Source organism: Cygnus olor, chromosome 7 (genome assembly GCF_009769625.2).
Source record: "Cygnus olor isolate bCygOlo1 chromosome 7, bCygOlo1.pri.v2, whole genome shotgun sequence".
Classification (NCBI taxonomy): Eukaryota; Metazoa; Chordata; class Aves; order Anseriformes; family Anatidae; genus Cygnus; species Cygnus olor.
In genome coordinates, this window is record NC_049175.1 from 1,227,356 (window position 1) to 1,249,447 (window position 22,092).

The 22,092-nt window shown below is 37.5% G+C and overlaps 1 protein-coding gene across 6 annotated transcripts in view; it reads left to right on the forward strand.

Annotated features, from left to right (window-relative positions):
* ADK (adenosine kinase) overlaps nt 1–22,092 on the forward strand; it is a 292,330-nt gene that overhangs the window by 240,413 nt on the left and 29,825 nt on the right. For all 6 annotated transcript variants that reach the window (XM_040564497.1, XM_040564502.1, XM_040564500.1 and 3 more), the window contains 2 exons: nt 1,065–1,100; nt 9,317–9,431. In XM_040564497.1, the coding sequence (XP_040420431.1) occupies nt 1,065–1,100; nt 9,317–9,431 (151 nt within the window). The remainder of the gene's footprint in view (nt 1–1,064; nt 1,101–9,316; nt 9,432–22,092) is intronic.

The following is a 22,092-nucleotide window of genomic DNA, read 5'->3' on the forward strand; positions in this document are numbered from 1 at the left end:
GTCAACATCAGCTAAGGCTAACCCGGTCAGCCTTATGTTCCTGCAGTGAAGCAGCCTGAGGAGTTGTGCTTTTCAGCTGATCACATTTTATTAACCTCAACTTACTGTTGTTATAATCAATTGTACCCACTTCAAATTCTTAGATTGCCCCCAAATTGGCAGATCATATAGGTCCACGAGTATGTATTTTCTGCAGTATTAAAGCTGTCATAGGGACACTGGCCTTAAATGACGTGGTACAGTAGTTATTTTTGTTTAGTTGGATCGACTCGTTATTCAGACTTGAGCCTTATCCGTCTATTAATATCACTTGGCGAAGATTATCTGGAGGATTGCAAGTTAAAATGTGAAGACTCTGAGCGTTGTCTACAGTATTTGCAATGCTGAGGTAGAAAGTGAAAAAGGGAAAAACATTGCTGTTGTCTTCTGTCTGCTTGCTTTTATTTCAAAAGAGATTTTAATTGCTCCAATTAATATAAATAAGAAATGAGGACATTCTGATACCCTGATGTTTCCTCTGTTCTTTGAGGAAAAGAACATAGTTAAATTGCCTAAAGCAGTGATTAAGACATCAGAGTATTTTAAATTGCTCTGATTCCACCACAAGGGTTTGAACACATTTCATGATCCTATTTTTTTTATGCACAGTAGACGACAAATGCTTTTTTAAAAATGGCTTAAAAACCTCTATCCCATGAAGTGCATAAATAGAGATACCATGCAATTTCAATTAAAAATATGTCTGAAGGATATTTGCCTGGCTATGAAATAGTGATTTCCTGCTTAAAGTCCTACATCCAGCAGTAACTTTCCTCGCCTGGAAAAAAAAAAACATATATTGTACCTTCTTTATTTGAACTTGTGAAGTGTGTTGACGTGGTGCTGTTGTTGGGCTCACGGGAAGGAGGGGGAAGCTTTTGGTGCAACTATCAGAATTGAACAACTGTATATGGGGATATTGAGATAATCGTGTAAAAGGAAAACTGGCTGAATGAGTTTCAAAATGTGTTATTTCTTCATTATCTAGCACTTTATAATTAACTGTTCTTTTTTTATTATTGCAGGAAGCTGCCACTTTTGCTAGAGAGCAAGGCTTTGAGGTGAGTTAACCCACAATTGCACACTAAACAGATCCTAAAGGTTTTTTTTCGTGCTGATAATGAAGTTCTTTTGGACAATGATTGATGTGCTATTATACTCTCCAAGCCTCACAGCGGTTGCCATGGAAACTTGGCAGTCGTCATGGTTTCTTTGTTCTGCCAGCTCAGTGTTATGACGCACTCTGCTAGGTCTGCACCCAACATCGCCTACAGATGTTATTTATTGAATTTTGAAAAGCCTCTTGGGAAGCCGAGAGGTTGGGCACGGTTTCAAGCTGCCTCTGCAGATATGGGACCTGTCAGTTTGTTCAGTTAAAAAGCTACCTCATTAGCTGCATTACACTCCATAAGGATTCACTGCTAAGGCAGTGGCGAGGCAAGACTAAATAGTGAAATCTAACACCGCTTAAAGAACTTAAACCCTGCCATATGCGGATTATCATTATGCAAATGAATTTTAGAAAGGTTGTATATAAAATTGTTAGGTACTGATTAATGTAAACCCTGCTTCTCCAAACAGCTTCTTTCCAAAGGGGTAGTGTGGAATTTCTGTTTCAAAACAGATTCAAGTTGGTGTTTTCCATCTGTGCTCTGAAAAATGCCTTATCCTCTACTTTCTTCAAGTAAACACTGTTGATTTTACAGTGATTCTCAGAGCTTTTGATTTCATCTTCTTGAGGAATTTATTCGAGTGCCTAAACCTTTTTATAGTTCCTCTCATTGGCTGCATTCAGATAACTTAATCTGCAAAGCTATCAGCTATTGGTCTCTAATGCTGGATTCAAATAGGCAGGTTTTAAATACTATAATTAATGTGACAACGGTCGTACTAATTTCACAGATAGTAAGCGATCTCACTGAAATCTAAATTGCAGAACTGAACACACATAAATCCTTTTACATGTTTTTTCACTGGAATAAGACCTACCTTAATTGATTTGTTTGCAGTGTGGAAGAATAGATAGCAGTTTGACTGCTCAACACCCATTTTGCATAAATAATAGAAGCCGCGCAATTCGAACCGTGTCGCTTTAAGCACATGCCACTTTTGTGTGGGGATGGTTGCATGCAAAAAAAAAAAAGAAAGAAAGAAAGAAAGACTGGCAGCTTTTGTTCTACAATTTAGATCTCTTTAGAGCCATACACCAGCAGGTACATCAATGCCATCAATGTTTTAGATATTAAAACTGTGGGCTGTCCCATTTCATTTTATGTTTTCTAAATTCATGCGTCTGCTTTGTAGAAATCCAGACTTTTTATCAGTGTCAATTTTCATTTGTATAATTTGTATTGTTAGCATAAAAATACACTTCCAAGTTATTCTATCAAATGAATGAATTTCACAGATGCCTCCGAATATATTATGAAGCATAACAAATTATTGATACCCTCTGGTAGCTAGACAATAAAAAAGAAAGGAAGTCGTGTATGAAGCCTACCCATTCTATATTTTTATTGCCCCCTTGAGCTAAAGACTTTGAATGTGCCTGGTTTAAATTCAGCTCTAATGACAAACTGCTTTTGCTGGTGTCTGCTAACTACCATCGTATTAACCTTTCCATTAGTGCTTGCTTAGAGATTCTAGCATGGTTCCTTCTGAACATCCTAAATCTGCCACATTTGATTACAGCATATCAGTAAAGTGCACAATGATTATGATCTTATCTCTTATTACTCGCTTGCTTGGCAACAACTCACACGTCAAGTTTCCTGACAGAGAAGTGTAAAATTTGATAAGTGTCCACAGTCTTGTTTTCCCATTGTGCTGTAAAGGGAAAAAAAAATCACATTACTGAGAAAGTATGTTAGGAAAAACTTAAATATCTTCAACTAGTTTTTCAGTAAAAAATAAATAAATAAATAAATAAAAACAGGAAAAATTTCCAGCAATTCTCAAAATCTTTTAAAATTGATTCTGCGATTTGTATGGGTTGGAATTAGATAATGTTTAAGGTCCCTTCCAACCCAAACCATTCTATGATTCTATTATTCTATGATTCTATATTGAGAAAGCATAGAAAGGTAAAGGACTAGAGTGGCCAGAGCAAAAATCAAGAGAATATTTACTGTAAAAGTATTGAAAAGTTGCTGTTACCTGAATTTGAATTGCAGCCTGGAAAGAATTTTATTTTTTAATAACAACTACAAAAATAATTTGTTGGAAGTCTTTTAGCATGGAAAGTCAATTGTAACTAGCCTTTTTTTTTTTTTAATATCATCTCCATTTCTGTCTCACACTTACTTCAACAATTTGTGTGGACTATGCATCATATAAACGTGGATTGAGTTAAGTATATCTAAAACAATTTTCAAGAAAAAAAATAATACAAGCCAACTTCAGGAAACAAAGCACCTTTTTTGAAGAAATAAAATCTTGTAATTGGGAGGAGAGAACACTTCCCTGACACAAATCAATTTTTTTTTATTGTACAAGAAACATTGTTCAAAGGAATTTTTATTTTCCTGCTTCATCTTACTAAGAGCTAGTCTTCCATTGTAGTTTGCTGAAATCCGAGGTATATTTATAAAATCAATCACCATATTTGAAGACTGTTATTTCCTTCACGTTATCTCCTGACCAATGCTTCTCTGTAATAATCAAAAGCAGAACATTACTTCTGATGCAGTCTCTTCCTGGAGTGCATCAGTGGTGTCTTTTTTGTGAAGTTTGTGTTCCATGACATTTTAAAAATATTAAATAAATAGTAAATTCACTGTCTGTGAAGATAGTGCTTCATCCTAATTGCATATTGCAGTCATCTCAGTAATGCATTATAATAGTCACCATTTTTATCCAGGGCAGCTCTTGAGTTGGTTCCCCATGAAGTAGTAGAATGGTTGTCAGTATATTTTAACTACGTTTCAAGTAACAGAATTGACAGGATAAGGGTTGTGAGGTTTTGTTTTTATAAAATGGTAAATTGCTGTTCATTATATGTAGGAATTTAAAAAAACATAGCCCTACTTTAACATAAAACTTAGGGTTCAATTCTGACTGTAAACCCAAAATGTAAAATTAAATGTAAATATAAAATTAAATGAATGGAGCAGAATGTATCTAAGGGGTTGGTACCAGCTGCCATGCAAAATAATTTTTCGTGTTGGAGATGGAGCTCTCATCTATAAGTACATATTGTTAGGGAACCAAATGAGAGAGTTTGGGATCTTGGGTCAAATTTAAGTCTTGAAGGCAATGAGTTCCACTGTTTCCAGTGAATTCATGCTTATTTAGTTCAGGGCTATGGTGGTCCCAGCTTTTGTATGTCTGTTCCGAGTCAAAGATTAGAAGTGCCTGACTAGCAGTTTTAGCCATGTGGTGTTTTTCACATACCTCTGCCTGAGCCTGGGATATCAGAAGTACTTTTCCTCCATGTGTATAGCCCACTTAATTCCTGTAAAGAACGCCGCATGCAAGGTTTTTCAGGTCAGCACCAACAGGCAGATCATGGTTGTGTGAGATTTGCATGTCAGCTTTGTTCAATCAGATTCAAGCATACAATTAGATATATGTGAGTATCCTGTGAATCTGGGACACGTTACAGAGGCTTTAGGTCCATGAACCAGTACAGTCCTACCGTTCAGCCTTGTCTGTAGATACAGGATGCATAGCAGAGTCTCAGTAAGTGTGCAAGTATGAGTCAATGCAAAATAAATATTATTCATTAAAGCTATTTGATGATATTATGTATATACCGTACAGAAATAGGAGATGACAACATTTCATGCTGCTGCTTGACAATGAAATAAGGGACACAGTACTTTGGCAACCCTAAACTATAAATATTCACATACCACAAAATGTCACAGTTGTACCTTCTAAATACAACACACTGGTGAGGCAGAGACATACAGTGGAAAAGTTAAAGCCTCCCCAGCATTGAGGTTCCAGCTCTTCCACTATATAATCTATTTCTTATTGTCTTCCTTTGAAAATTTTCAGTTTGAAAAGTGATTTTGGCAGAAAGTGGCAAAGCTAATTCTCACAGAAGATGATATTCAGTTGAAGTCCTCACAATCAGACACAACTCCTCAAACCAGTCTATTCTGAAATTTCTACTTTTTAAAAAAATTGTTTCCAGTAATTACCTTTCTTCTGCTGTTACATGCTTATTATATATTTAATTCTTCCTGAAAACGTACATGCTTTTTACTTTCTTTTACCATCTACCCTATTTCATCCTTTACCATCGTTCTTCACTAGTATTTTTCCTTAGGGCCCTCATTCCCTCATATAAGTTCCTCTTTGTTCTTCCTTAAACTGAAGAAATCATCTTATGATCATGTTATTTTCTCCCATTATAACTTCCTTGTTTTCTTTTTTAAAATTTAAAGTGCGTGTAAATAAACTACACAAATATCTTTAAGCTCTTTGATTTCTATGCCTGCTTTGCTCCACTGTAAATCTACTTAATAGTGTCATTAGCAGCCGCTTCCTCCTTAGGAAAAACTAAACGCTTCTTTCCTGTTTTTCTTGGTATTTGTGACACTTTATTGTATCTTTACTTCAAGGATCTCTTAATTGTCAAGTCCTGAAGTAGTTCAGAACTTAGGTGTCTGAAGCCTACACATTGCCAGGTTGGAGGGCCATAATTCTCCATTCGTGCCCTGCCTAACAGCTTATGCCACTAGCTGATACCTTCTACACATAAATCTCCACTTAAAAAGACATTTGAAAACAAAAGAGCAGCAATTGCATTTTTTTCTCTGGCATCTTTAAGGGATTCCTTGCCTTTTGAGAATTAGGGGTAAGATGCCCCTACTCAGAGAGAGTCAAGGTTTTTCCTTTACTTCTCTAGCAGTAGAAGTTTCCCCCTGAAAGCACATGTTAAGAGTCTAAGCAGGAGGAATTAAGAAATAACACAAATGAGAGTGTAGTAACTGTATATGGAGATTAGAAGTGTGAGAAAAAATCTAGAAGAGGTAGTTAGAGACTAATAAGTAAGGGGAAAATATTTTAGTGTTTGGTAAATGTATCTAATCGATGGGTTCACTGACTACCAGAGATCTGGGGGAGAAATTAAAGGGAGGCTAGAACTATTGCAAAAGAGCTAGATAATTTTCATTTAGAGGGATATTGATAAATATACAGCTTAGGCATATTCTCTGTACCTAATAAAAGTGGAATGCTGTCAGTGATTTTATCAACAAGATTCCTAAAAAGCAGCAAGTAAACAGGACTGGACAGTATGCGGGTTTATAGGTCTTGTTTATCTAAGCTGCTGCTGAAAAAGAAGCAACCTCTTGTTAAAATCAACAGCTGCAGTCAAAACTTCGCACTGTACCTGGCTTAAAAAATAACACTATATGCTGATTTTGGAAGATAAAAAATTATTAATACAAATTAATTGAAACTACTCTGGTAGATGACTTGAAACCACTCTGGACAGCTTTATAAATAAACTCTATTCATTATGTAGTTGTGTTAAAAAAATGAGTTGGGATTCGTAATGAACAGGACACTAAAAAATGCAGAAGATACTGTTGTGGTTTCAGACTGTACTCAACACTAGGCACTCGCCAAATCTGCTGTCTCTCAGTATAGTAGCTTCTACGTAAGAGCAAACTAAAAAAATAGTATGGTATTTAACACAGATATGAATAAAACGTGGCCCAGTAAATAAGACAGAGAATAAGTGTAGTCTTTCTTACTTTTCCTACTGTTTAAAAAATAAAAGAAAATATTATACGTGATGGCAAGAAATAGGTTTACATATAACAAATTTATGTGGAACTTACTGACTCCAGATAAATTTGAGAACAAAAGCTTACCACAGAGCATTATAAAAGGATTTGATGCTTATACAAATAACAGGAATACCGATATTTAGATGAGATTGAAGACTAAATAAGAAGTTGAAATCCTTGTGTTTCAAATCATAGGGCAACTAAAATATGAGAATAGGAAGGATAATGTTCTAATGACAAGTTGTGCTGTTACTGGGTTTCTTGCATCAAATAAAACATTTCAAACTTGTTGCTGTCAAAGACATTGGATGGATTTGTGGTTTGGTTCACTATGCCAAGTTCTCTGTTCCTAGCTACATGCACTGTGGTGTACAGAAAAAGTCCCTTTAAAGCAAAGATTCTTGAAATTTTTGCAGCTTATCCTAACTTCAGCAAATTGGGGATGTTCTGTGCCCCATTGAATACAGCTTCTACCCTTTCCTTCCTTACATCTCAGTGGTGCAAACAGAGAGCTAGTGAGCACATGGCGTATTCACAGAATCACAGAATCACAGAATCGTCTAGGTTGGAAGAGACCTCCAAGATCATCTAGTCCAACCTCTGTCCTAACGCTAACAAAACCTCCACTAAACCATATCACTAAGGACTACATCTAAACGTCTTTTAAAGACCTCCAGGGATGGCGACTCAACCACTTCCCTGGGCAGCCCATTCCAATGCCTAACAACCCTTTCAGTAAAGAAGTTCTTCCTAATATCCAACCTAAACCTCCCCTGGCGCAACGTGAGCCCATTCCCCCTCGTCCTGTCACCAGGCACGTGGGAGAATAGACCAACCCCCACCTCTCTACAGCCTCCTTTAAGGTACCTATAGAGAGCGATGAGGTCTCCCCTGAGCCTCCTCTTCTCCAGGCTAAACAACCCCAGCTCCCTCAGCCGCTCCTCATAAGACTTGTTCTCCAGACCCCACACCAGCCTTGTCGCCCTTCTCTGGACTCTCTCGAGCACCTCCATGTCCTTCTTGTAGCGAGGGGCCCAAAACTGAACACAGTACTCGAGGTGCAGCCTCACCAGGGCCGAGTACAGGTGGACAATCACCTCCCTAGACCTGCTGGCCACACTGCTTCTTATACAAGCCAGGATGCTGTTGGCCTTCTTGGCCACCTGAGCACACTGCTGGCTCATATTCATCTGCCTATCAACCAGTACTCCCAGGTCCTTCTCGGCCAGGCAGCTTTCCAACCACTCATCTCCCAGCCTGTAGCGCTGCTTGGGGTTGTTGCGACCCAGGTGCAGGACCCGGCACTTGGCCTTGTTGAACTTCATACAGTTGACCTCAGCCCATCGCTCCAGCCTATCCAGATCCTCCTGCAGAGCCTTCCTTCCCTCGGGCAGATCGACACACGCACCTAACTTGGTGTCATCTGCAAACTTACTGAGGGTGCACTCGATCCCCTCGTCCAGGTCATCGATAAAGATATTAAAGAGGACCGGCCCCAGCACTGAGCCCTGGGGGACTCCACTAGTAACTGGCCTCCAACTGGATTTGACTCCATTCACCACAACTCTTTGGGCCCGGCCATCAAGCCAGTTTTTAACCCAACGAAGCGTACGCCAGTCCAAGCCGCGAGCAGCCAGTTTCTTGAGGAGAATGTTGTGGGAAACGGTGTCAAAAGCCTTACTGAAGTCAAGGTAGATCACATCCACAGCCTTCCCCTCATCCACCAAGCGCGTCACTTGGTCATAGAAGGAGATCAGGTTCATCAAGCAGGACCTGCCTTTCATAAACCCATGCTGACTGGGCCTGATCGCCTGGTTGCCCTTCAAGTGCCTCGTGACGACATTCAAGATAATCTGCTCCATGAGCTTCCCTGGCACTGAGGTCAAACTAACAGGCCTATAGTTCCCCGGGTCTACCCTCCGGCCCTTCTTGTAGATGGAATTTTCTTGTAGATGGAATATTCAGATGGAATTTTTCTTGTAGATGGAATATTCACCTGGGCTCCACACCTTTGAAGGTGTTGCAGGGTACCATGGGTTTACTTGTTGAGATCAGTTGTTGCAGGGAAGTTCAAGAAACAGTGTTTGTAATCCTGCTAAAATCAAAGGGATTATGCTACTATAAAACCTGGCTAAACAGGATGAAACTCAGGCTCAGAGTTTATCCAAAGTATTCTCTTACCAATTTTATTTTTAATTTTATGATAGGTAAGGTTAGAATCCAGTCAGCAGCAAAGAAACCCACTAATTGCTCATTAGGAAATGCTCTGTAATTCCTTTGTTAGCTTTGCAGATTTGCAGCAATTGGAATAGCTGAACTATCGTTATCGAGATTAAAAACACTGGTCTCATAGTACTACATAAACCCTTAGGAGAATGAAGTATTCCTCCTTTTAAAAATCTTTCTCTGCAGACAATAAAGTCTGTTTTATACCTAGCCATAAGAAAACAAATTTTTGATCTGCTAATACAGTTCTAATCTTTCACTGCTCTAATATGCTGGTTACAAGAATTTTCTCTCTTTATTAATAGACTGAAGACATTAAAGAGATAGCCCGGAAGACACAAGCCCTGCCAAAGGTGAACACTAAAAGGCAACGAATTGTAGTCTTTACCCAGGGGAAAGATGACACTGTAATGGCTACAGGTATATTTTTCAAATCTTTTCTCTCAGTAAATATTCTAGTTAAGCAATTGCAAGTTCTGGTTTTAGAAATTACAGCTGTTAAGTGGTAGGCATAGCGTTTGCCTTTTGATGTTAATGTTTCTCATCTCTGTTATGTTTTAATTGTTTTAAGATTCTGAATTCAAGAAGTTAGTATTTCATAGGAATGCCTGAGAATTTAGTTTTGAACATCTGAAGTTCTTTTTTATAACATAGATCTAAAATATTGATCCAGTTGGTTTTGCTCAGATTTTATGACTTGAGATTTTATCTGTGTAGCCATCTTTGCTGCAAACAAGAACACACTATGCCTGCTGAGAACAGATGTGCAACAGTATAGTATATTTAAACATTTGTGAAAAGGAGGAAGTGAAATCCAGTACTAAGTGAATTTCCAGTCTTTCTTGCTTTGAGCAGAAAGTCTCACTTCAAGCTTTTCTCAGCCGTCTGCTCTTCTATTCTCAAAGGAATACATGGGAAAAAGGTGTTCTAGCAGGGATACGAGTAGTTTGTGCTGTCTAAATTGATGATGTACGACACACAGATTTAAGCATTATAAACATGACTAGCCTGCCTTTTGACAGTCTCTTTAATTTTGCCCACCTATGCTTTTAGACTAAATAAAGCTATTAAAAACATGTGCTGTGGCAAGCCATTTTAGTCATTCATTCCTGCACAAGATAAGTTATTAGTCAGGGCTGAATTCCTCCTTTGGAAATCAACTGAAGTTGAGGAAGCTTTGCACCTGAGGGACCAGTGCTTACTCATATGATATTTGCCTCAAAATCAGGATTTGCTTCAGCCTGTGTCTGCAGGGCTAGGCACTAAGTAGGTATGTCACTGCTATATAGATCATTCTTAGCAGCAGTTTGAATGATTTCTCCAATAGTTCGCTCCTTCCTGTATTTTGTTAGCTACAGACTGATTTAAAGGAAATAGCAGTCACTGAGCGTTGTGTATGTGTATCTCACTGAATAATGATGAAAGTGCTGCTTCCAGAAAGTTACTGCATTATGTGAATGGCCCATATGGAGGCACTCCACTGGAGTATTGTACAGTTGGCTGAGAAATAGCAGTGTAAAAATGTTTTTATACATGAGCTAGTAATAATGCTAGTAAACCTGAATCTTATGTGTAACCCTCCTGTGCTCTTATTTAATTTTCACTGTGTACTTATTTTATTCTTCAAACTGGAGTTGTTAACAAATCCATTAATCCCTTCTTTGATATTTTTACAACTGGGAGCTTATTTGAGGACTGACACTTGCTAATCTTAGCTGTTTGTTCGCTATGAAATGAACTTAAATTAGAGAATGCACTTTATATGCATGATAAATGCAAGATGGATAGAGAGTGTATGCAATGGTGTCAGCTACAAAAGCAAACATGATAAATGTTAAGGCAGTTTTGAGCCATGGGATAAGCTATTCAGTGCACAAGCGTAGCTGAATCTCTTTGCTATGTTGTTATTCATGGCAGCCAAATAAATGTCAATAATAAAAGAGAATTAAAGATTTTCATTTCCCAGAGGCAGTCCTCTAATACAGTTTGATCTTTCATTTCATTTGTAATTCATTCCCATGTCAGGATGCAATCATTCGCCAGGCTCTGTGTGTCATGTTAAGTCATTTAATAATGATTAAGAACATAAAAATATTTGGCCTGTGGGGCAATTCTCAAAAGAGGTACCAATTTGTTATTGTTTTCCCCCTTTTTCCTTCCTTTGGTGTGGATCGTCCTTTTCCCACCTCTTCACATTAAAATAATAATGAAAGGAAGAAAATGTGTCCCTTAATTTAGTATATGATGATACAATAGAAAGGCATAGAGTACTGCTAACACACTTATTTCAACACTAATTAGGTCTAGTTGTGCTTTGAAACCTGCAGTGGAAAGTGTAAAATGTTTCTAAATGATTTTTGGAAGAATTGCTGTATTTAGGAGTAGTTACCTGCATAGAACTCATTTCCTCTTTGTAATGCACAGAAGAAGAGTAGGTTTTAGAAAAAGCAGTCTATGTATGGTTGTTTATCCTGCCTTTCTGAGGAAACAATGTATTGTCAGAGAGTTTGTGCCTAGATCAGTACTTGCAAAGTCATGGATTTCAGCAATGGATTTGGACCTTCCACACAAGTCAATAGTGATAACAAGAACATGGTTCCAGGGTGTTTATTAGCTGAAAGATGTTTCTGTCACTAGTGACTTGACTCAACCAGAGAGGATCAGTATCCAGACAAAAGACTCTGATTTTTCTTTCTTCCCTTCCACTGCTGCCATTAACCATTCTTCATCAGCTGTTGGCAGATCACATATTCTGGTGTTCTCAGTTTATGTCCGCTGAAAGAGTGCAGGATGGAGCTGGAGCTTACAGGTGTGAGAGTGAAAGATGCCAAGGTGAATTTGGCCCTTTGTGGGTTTTGTACCTTTTCTTCTCTTCCCCTTCTGCATTTTCCCCACGGAAAGCACTCTGCTGTCTGACAGCAACTGAGCCTTGGGAGTAAAAGTGAATGCCTTGGACTGGACTGCTCTCTACGGAGAGACACATGAACAGCCACCTCCCCGTTCTTGCCCAGCCCCAGCGTATGCATGGGCACAATGAGAAAGACAACACTGTGGCTGTAAGAGCTTCCTTAAACAGAGGTCCGTGTCCTCAGTCAAAAAAAAGCTCTGCTTACTGTCCTAGACAAGGCAGCCATGGGGCTAAGCTGAGAGTGTCTGTGTTACAAGAGGAAGAGTGTTCCTCTTTGGTGGGTTACGTGTAGGCCGAATGGTAGATCAGGAAATGGAAATAAGGAGGGGATACACTTTGGTTCAGCTCTGGCTGGAAGGAGAGAAAATGAGGTGGATAAAAGGGATTGTTCCAGGTTACTTGTTCATTCATGAAAGGACACAGAATTATATGTGTTGGTAAACGAGATGTAGAATTTTATTTTATTTTTGGTGGGATGAAGAAGACCAAATACAGCTGCTCATTACATGTGCAGAGGACTGACTGTGGAGACAGTTGTTGATTCTTGGACATCCCAGAGAACAGAAGTATCAACAGGTATTTGAGGAGTAGAGCATAGGACAGGAAGGTGCAGATTGTTACCAAAAGAAAAGAGTGACCAAAAAGTTCAGAGAATATATCTCTGATAGACTGAGATATCTAAAAAGTCTACTTCCTCCAGCGATCTGTCCCAGCCCTATGGCAAGGATGTTTAATCAGTTTGTGAATTGCTGCAGTTTAACCCAACATTGTTTAATGCCTACAAAAACTAGTGGTGGCTCACCTCAAAGAGACCATGAACTGTGGCCACTCAGGCACTGATTGACAAACAACTTAGAGGTCCATGCAGCTGGAGCAGATCATGAAAATGGTGAGAAGCAATAACTGCATCAGCCATTCCAGTCTAAGCCATTCCCATTTGTCGGTCCAAATTCCTAATCTGTCTGAATTATTTGTGTTTTCAGAGGAAAAAATTATTTCTCTATCATGGAGCACATTGGGTCTTCCCACTGTCTGTTCATATCTCCTCCATCACAGTACTCCAGCCCCAAGGCTCCTTTCCTCTCCCTTTCCTTCCTGTTCTCAGTCAGTAGGAATAATTGCAAGGAAAAGGCGAGCTCAAATTCAAGCTGAGTGTGATCAGTATGTTTTATAGGGAAGGAAAGGAGTGTTTAGGATTGGCACACGGGAGCTATTGCAGATGAAATGTTGACTAAATTAACTGTCAGCTTCTAATAAGACTCCATGGAGCATGTTATCATTGTCTGAAGTTCTCCTATTCGTGTCATTTGGGTGCATTTTCCTCTGATGTCAAATTTTATATTTTTACTGAAGAACTTGAAGGCATTGGAGTTTCTTAGTGAGCCTAAGAATTACCATTGACAAATTTTTTTTCAAAAATGTGTCTCCATAATGATTGAATTTTGACAAAACTCTTGAAAAAAAGTAACGTGAGAGAGGCACCTGTGATGATACATTTCAGTACAGAGCATTATGGTATGGTTTAGTAACTGAAAAGTCAAATCTATGGGCTTGCTTACCTGGGAAAGTTTATTTGAGGAACAGCATTGGTTAAATTCTTGTGTGGATGGTCCTTGGCTGTAGTGGGAATTACTTGGCTATCAACACTCGGGTCCCACTAACGCAACCTTGTTCACCATATTCCTCTTCCCAGGTCTGAGATTCTGGATTTAACTTCAGGTTCCCAGCTTGGTGGGATACATTCATTCCATGTTTCAACACTTTTTTCTGTAACCATGAAAAAATACGTATGCAGGGAAAGGGGGGAAGGGTTAATGACCACATCCAATCTCTTGATTTTAGCAGCTGGGGCTTTTAATAAACACACCAAAAATCACAAACTCTGGCAACAACATATATGTCATATCTATGTGTGTGCTATAACATTTGTCAGAATTAAATGCTGTGAAAACTATCCTTTTTACAGAGTTGCTCATAACGTTTTTAAACAAATTACTTTTAGTCAGATACATTTTATGACTGGTCTTGGCCCAAAGGGAAGTCTTTGGAAAGTCTGAGCAAAATCAGTTCAGCAATGGAAAAACATACTTTTATATTGAAATATTTGCATAATTCAAAAACAGCTGAAGCTACAAACTTTAAACTTGGTTTGTTTTATGGCTTTAATAGTGAAAAGAAAAACAGTCCAAATTTAAAGAAAATCACTTCAGCATTTTTCAAGTTATGAATGATGAAATCTGGCATGTTCAGGCGTGAACATAGAATTTTCCATTCTTTTTTCCCCCAATGTTTTCAAGACCACCTTTGTTAAGGGCACGTTTGTAATAAGCTCGCTTGTCAGAATATGCAGTAAAGAAATGAAATTGTTAAGGATTCAAGCATTAAAACCTAACTAAAACGAGTTAGGGTTTTACCGAATTAATGACACCGCTTACATCTTCAATTTGTGGGATACGTGACTTGAGAATTTTTCAGGAAATGTATTAGCTTTGCAGTGAATGTGGTAGAATGAGAAAGGTACCCCTTAAAAATCTCTTAGTGCACCTCACACATAGTACATACTGAAATTTCTGAATTTCTATTTGCTACTACTACTTGATAATTAATCTATTTGATAAATTACACAGCATGTGCAATATGGCCACATTAATACATGGCTATAAAACTCGCAACATTACCAAATTTTAGAGCCCACTACAAAGCTTTTGATGTTGGAGTAATACTAGGCATTGGCCTCTACCTGTTATCTGAAACAGGATACCAAGCTAAATGGATGTTGGTTTAATCCAGTACAACCAGTCTCAAGGTAATATATGCACATATGTTCATAAATTAAAAGTTTATATGGGTTTGGATAAAACCAAAACTTGATCTAAATGAAAATAGCAACAGAAGCATGTTGGAGAGTGTGTTTTTATGAATGATGAAACTTCTTGTACTTTGTAAGGGTATGTTAGATCTTGAAGGAGAATTTTTAAACCATTTTGTTTAGAAGAGTTGCTAGAGCTTTTAAGTGCCATTCTTACATCATGATGGTGTGATGCTCCATGCGTTTTGGGGGAATAAAAACAAGCATATAATCTAGTCTAAACAGAGGTCAGTAGTTTTTCTTTGTCAGGTTGTGCTGCAATCATAGACCAGCATGTTACCTTGTAAGCTTATCTCTAAAACACAGAAGTATTTATTACTATTGACACTGCTGACATTTTATGTTGGGCCTGTTTGCAGTTCCTCTTTCTGTAAATTACTGGGTATTGTATGTTGTCCTCTAAGCAAGAAAAAGTGTTTTTTTTTCCTTAGTTCTCATATCTTTCATGCTCAGCCTTCCAGACAGGAAAAATCCTGACGTGCTCTTTTTATCAGACACCCTTCCTACGTGTTTACGCAAACAAAAGTCGTGTCTTGGGCCTGCAGCTGGGTTATATTACAATGCATGCTCTTTTTCACAGGATTACACACTTTCACTATTCCCTGTCCTGTGATATTCACAAATGTAAAGAAAAATTTAAATACAAAAAATGGATTTAGGAAAAATGGAAATTTTGGTCTGCTAATGGCAGAACAAATGAGCCAGAAAGCCCAGTAGAATTATTTTTAGTTTAGTTGTGACTTAGGAAACCACAAAACCTAAATTAATAATGAATGTTTGTTGCTAGGGATTAATGAATAGCAAAGCTGGTAATACCTTTTGTAACTGAGACCATTCGTGATTTCATGCTGTGTGGGAGAGGAGGTCTGAGGATTTTATTAGACAGCTGAAACACATTATTAAAATCAAAGTTCCTGGATACCAGTATCTTAACTGGACTTAAAAGTGTATCAACAATTACATCTCAAAGAATGCATATACCTATGTATGTATATATGTAAATATATACATGTATGTAAGTAACGTGTGAGTGTGTGTGTTTCAGTAATTTCTCATGGATTTAAAAAATAAAATATCTTGCCTAGTCTAACCTGGTAACACAGCAGTTTAGCCCAGCAACTGAGAAGAAAGTTAATCACTAGTAATAATGAATTTTCAAGGCAAAACTGTACCTTTCATTAAACATAGCCTGAATTTCAGGTGCTATAATGAATTTGCGTTCTGGCATTCCAAGGAAAAATTACTTCTTTAAGCTGTGAAAAACATGTGTTTGTTGAAGGGCAATAAATATGGGCCCCCATTCCTTTCCTTAGGACTTGGCAGTATTTCCTCTTACACAGAAGAATTTCTATATTTGTTTCTAAAATACAAATACATAGATCTAGAAAGTCAATTTTTGTACCATAAGTCTAAAAGGAATTCTTGGAGGCATGACTGTTAATACACAACTCCAGTGGTTGTGTAACAGAAATTAAGTGATGTTGGCCTTATAGAGTGGAAAAGGGGGAGCAGGACATGGTTGGACCTAAGGTCTACCTAAGCTAGTATCTGCAACAACGTATAGTAGTAGGTGCTTGTAAAAACAGAAAAAATATGTAGTGATACCTCCACGTTACGCTCTCCTAGCTTCCAGCAATCCGTAGTTTGTGACTTTCTGAATCATACAATGAGTGTCAAAGACACTGAGTTGTGAAGAAGTACCTCCCGCTATTTGTTTGAATTCAGCCATTTAAGAATGTCACTGGCTGTCTCCTGCATCTTGCGTTGCAGTGGTCAGCCGTAGGAGACAAGGAAAAAGGAGACTATAGTATCTATGAACTATATTGGATTAAATTATTGTGGAGCTCCACTCCAAGTCATATTGTGTTTTGAACTTCCATCTGGCAACTACAGAGACTGTGGTTCCCAAGGTGGAAGGAAAGTTGCTTCAGGATCAGCCGGTAACATCGTAGAATTGTCTGCAAACCAAACAGCAAAGAAAGAGGGGATAGAGACATAAGTATATTATCAAAAGGGAAATGATCTTTTTGACATCTTGTATTTTGAATACCAAGTTTTATCATATAATTATATTAAAGGAATGGTGAGACAGCAAAATCAATCATTCAGTACTTAGGAAGCACTGGAACTAATGACAGCCTTCCAAATTGAGTTTGTGCTTCTCAGTGGATGTGTAATTCATGCAACTTTGTTGAGGTTATGGCCCTGTTTTCTGAAAATGCCACCTACCTCTCTGTGTGTACACCAAACATGAAATTCTGGTGACTTCTAGTTTTTCAGCTACTACTATTGCAGCTACAATGATAAGAAAATCCAAAACTGTGGTATCTTATTTTATATCAAATAATTATGCTATAAACTTTTCATTAAGTTTTTGCTTTGTTTCAAGTTCAGTGTTTTCCTTTTCTGTACACACATTCTGTGCTGCTGAAATATCCAGTGTTGTTTGCTCTCCATTTCTCCTTTAAAACACATGGTTTAACAAACTGAAATCTGAAACCTGTGGTTTAAAGGGTTGCAGTGCATAGGCTTCTCCCCTCCCAACACTTGGGTTCAAATCATACTAATAGGGTAGCTATTTTATGAAAACAGTCAGACAGTAAATTTTTGCAATTCTTTCAACTACCAATAGTTTTTAAGAAATAGATTTTCTCTTTGCGCTGATTTGGTGAGATTATTTTTTTCATTGTAAGAAATTAAATGTATGCCTTGTTCAGCAGGTTTCATAATAGATCAATAATTTGCTGGCTTAACTTTTTTGTTTTTTCCTGTGGAGATATGGGAAGATCAATGTCTGTAGTGCCCTAGGTCATGATCAATACTTTTAATAAAACTACCTTTTTTTCTTTTCCTTTTTCTTTATTTATTTTTTTTCCTTTGTACAGTTTTGCTTTTATTAATGAGCTTTTCCTTTAGTTTCAGACCATTAATGGTTTTCAGATAATATCATACTGCCCAAGGTCAAGGCCAGTGTGAACTTATAGCTCTACTTATCAGTGATTAAATCTATTGGATGGGCTTAGATGTGTTAGAAGACATAAGAGTTGGAAGCACTGCTTTGTAGAGACTCAAAGCTAAAAGAAAACAAAAACTCAACCTTTTGGGAGGATGATACATTGAGGCTTTTTTTCATTTCCCTTTTAAACAAATAACAGTTGTCTATGTATGGATCTTATATTGGCCTTAACATCACAAATAACTACTGTCGCCTTGACTGCTTCTCAGTTAAAGTTATTAAATGCTCCATATTGAGTCTTATAACATTATATTGCTCATTTTGGAAGATGAGTTTGAAATAAGATAACATATGTTTTGTTCATTGCTGAAATTCCGGATGGGAAGCTAGTAACTTATCAAAGTATGTGTTATCAGCTGGAGTTCTTGCAGAGAATATGATACTATTGTCTCTGGGGCTCAGCCCAGTTGCTTTTGAAATCAATGGAAAGATCTCATTAACTTCATTGGATATTGATTATAGCCATGGAGAACTTAAAACACTCATGAATATGAATGGTTTATACGAATCCATGTGTCTTTTTTTGTGCTGTACCTTGTCTGCAAGCTCTTGATTCAATTTTTGTAGTCTACCTAGAGGTTATACAAAAAAAAGAACTGTATGTATACCGAGAGATTTGATAACACGTTTTAGCTTAAGGTATCTTCTTTGCTGTCTGTTACAAATGAGGTGCATAAAAAACTGGACCCTTTGACCACTGGCAGCTAGGCAAAATATCTTTTGCAGAAGATCTTTTTTCCATTATTTTGGCAGTTTTAGCCTTTCTTCTTATTATTATTATTAGGCAGTAGTTCACTTCATAGCAAATCATCAGAGAGGAGTTTGAACAGCAGAATCTCCACTCAGAAGGTGCCCTACAGACTCTGATAGCCTATCATCTTTAATTTAGAGATTTTATTTCCCATCTTGTGATTATAGTTGAATGAACATTGTAGAAAAGTTGAAATAGTAGCTATCTGTGTCATGCTTTTGCCATAAGTGATGGAACTTATGTTTTCAAGACTCTAATCTTCACCAGCTCAAGTAGTCACTATAAAATAATTGCACAGAATGGAAAGAGAGTAAAATGTGGTTATGTATGGTGACCCTGGAAGAAAATTAACTGCTGGAACTGACCCTTTGATTAGAAGTTTCTCTGCTGTAGCATCCAGTCTCAGGTAATAGAAGTCGTGGTAAATAGGTGGCTGAATGAAATACAAATTCTTATCTCCAGGAGAGAGAGAGCAGAGATGCTGGCTAGTGGAAAAAGTGGACAAGAGGGTTGGGGGGTGAGTTAGAATGGGTCCTGCTTTGGGGATTTAGTATGCATTTTGTGTAAGGCCAGAGCTAACACTGGAGGTGGGGTGAGGGAGAGGAGTAAATTGGAGTTCTCCAAAACGGTTACCTGTCTAAAAGCGGATTTGTGAGGTTTTATGATCAGTTTGGCTTGGTTATTTCCACAGTAGGTTTTACAGGTAAAGCAAAGTGGGAATGGTTCAAATACCATATCTGAAAAATAAGCTGTACACCTTACTCATATACCAGTGACCTGACCTTGACACACCTGAGCATAATATAGGTTAGGAAGTAGCAGTTTAGATATAAATCCACAAATACCACAAAAATAAAGTTTATGTATTTGATCCTATTTGAATCAAAGTAGGCTCCAGCTTACTTTTGCCAGAGCTATTTTCTTTGTTATGAGTAAAAAAATCAGTAAAATAAGCAGACCTGACTTAAAGTATGTAAAGACAGCAGATTTAGTAAATAAGGCAAACATGCATTATTTGTACATTGTTAGGCTTTGGCTATACCGACAGAATGATATAATAATGTTTGTTTAAAAAGAGTACATACAGTCTTCAGAAACCAGATTTAAAGTTTGGAAGGTGACTTCCACTGATTTTGTTTGCTGTACTCTGCTACCCTGTGCCCCCCCGCCCCTTCCTTTGTAATCCATCCTGATTCCTCTCCCTGCCACAGTGATTAGCAGTCAAAACTAAATCAGAGAGGAGTCTGTGGAACCAAATATTTATATCCCTTGTAATCTGACACTGTGATATTGTACTGTGAACCTGAAAAGATGCCAGGCCATGCATTGTGGCTAATAGCGATTGATCACGAATAAAACTGCAGAGCTTTATTCCAAATTGTTGGCTTTCTAAATTTGTTAAGTACATTTCCTGATAGAATATAAAAGTGCAATAAACTACGCATGCCATCTCTTTCCTCCCCACCTGTCCAATTGCAGAATGCTGTTTGTACAGTATATTGTTGCTGCTGACATCTGAGTAAGAATTTTAGGAGCAGTTGGCTATCAAATGATGGCAAATTTAAAGGTTATGCAAATTATGCCAGTACAGCCCAGCTTGTTTCAGACCTCTTTTCTCTATTATCATATCAATTGAGTCAGCTCATAGTAGACAAAGCAAGGTTATGGGAACCACCTAGAGCATCATGCACCATTAAACATCAATGCAGCATACATGAACATCTGCAACAATGATCTTATTAACAGAGTGTATAACGGAAGGCAATAAACAGCTTTCTTAGTCACTTAATTGTAAAAAATTTAATAACCTAATACTTGCATTATTTATCAACAGCAAGTTGTTCAAAAATATTATGCAATTGTGGTGGATTAGATTGCACTACCTATTGCACATTGTAAATTACCACAGAAATATGAAAATCCTTTTGTGAGCAGTTAAATGCTGTATTTAGTATAGTGCTAATGCAATTTTCTTTTAATCTCTGGCACATCATGGGATATAAGTATCTGTCGTTTGGGGTGACATTTTTATATTTGGCTAAAACCAAATATTAAAAATAAATAAATAAAGAGTGTTTATGAATTTCCTGCTTACCTTGACAGTGTAAACAATTAAAAAAATCAAGATCATTTTGAAAAGTAGAATACAAAAACTATAAAGTGGTCTTTGTATCCGCAATCAAAACAGATGCTTAGAGAAACAAAGCAAAGCATGTTAGATTTTCATACTGCAAATGTATGGTGTGTCAGCTTCTGGGCAGTCACCAGTCTGATCTAGAAGATGAGAGCATGTGAAGCTGTGATATTTGATTCCCAGTGCCTCCTCCAAGACCCGTTTTTGGTTACCAGAAAACTGGGGGCCTGAGGTGAGAGCTGTGGGAGAAAAGCACCACTCTTCCAGCTTAGCCTGCATGTGAAAAAATGTACAGACATTTAATTATCTAAGAAATGATTTGTAGCTAATTTAGGGCGAAAATAAGCTCCTTCATTTTGGGCCAAATTCTCATTCTAGACTTGCATAATACTGAAAGAGTTCCATTAAAAACAGTGGAGTTGCTGTTTTTAACTGGTGTTTTTAAGAGCAGAATGTTTCCCCACTGAGATTAGAACAAATCTCAGCCTACACTATGGTGGCATCTTCTAATAGATCTAAAACCTGCAAAAGCCTGAGAAAATTCGTTTAGTAAGCAAGTTTCATTCTTCAAAAATAAATAAGTAGTCTTGGGAGATCTTAATTAAAGGCAATAGAGAATTTACAAATACAGCATGAGAAGAAAAAAAAATTGTAAAAATTCTAGATCAGAGCTCTGAGTTAAAAGGATGAAAAATACAAATTTCTACATCTACCTTGAATATTTAAAGGCAGTTTAAATTTATAAAATTCCTGTGGCATATCTACCTCAACAATGTCCAACTAGCATCCAGTTAATTAAAAAAAAAAAAAAAAGGAGAAATATATTTATACTTTAACTTATTTTTAGTAATGTTTGAAAGGAAGGCTCTCTTTCATTTTGATGGACTGATTGTATTTATGAAACTTAAATATAAATTTTCCCAGAGGAAAAAACTCCTTCAGAACTGCTCTGTAGTGACCTAATGCTCACTCCTTCTCTTTTCAGTCTTACTGATGCTCAAGTAAAATAGAAATGCCTTGGGCCTATTTCTGCCTCCACTGACGACCCATGCTTCTCAGATTATCATGTAGCATAAACAAAGCTGTCATGTAACATGGCATTTATTTAAACGATGTGATTTCTGTGTTCACCGCTGTGAAGCTGAGGTATAGCTAAGAAAGCCTGCAAGTTTTGACAGGTGTGTTTGCCCCGTTAGGGCAATATGCTTAATGTATAAAAAAATGTGAGGCATAATACAGTGGTTGTCCTGCTCAAAATCAAATTGTAATGCGTTTTTCTACAGCTTGTTTTAGCCAATGTCTTGATAAGCTTTTTGATCAGATTATAGATCAATATTTGTGAAAATTCTCCCATAGGACAGTGTTTTGATGGTCCAGTTGTGCAGTAATTTCGAGTATGTCTG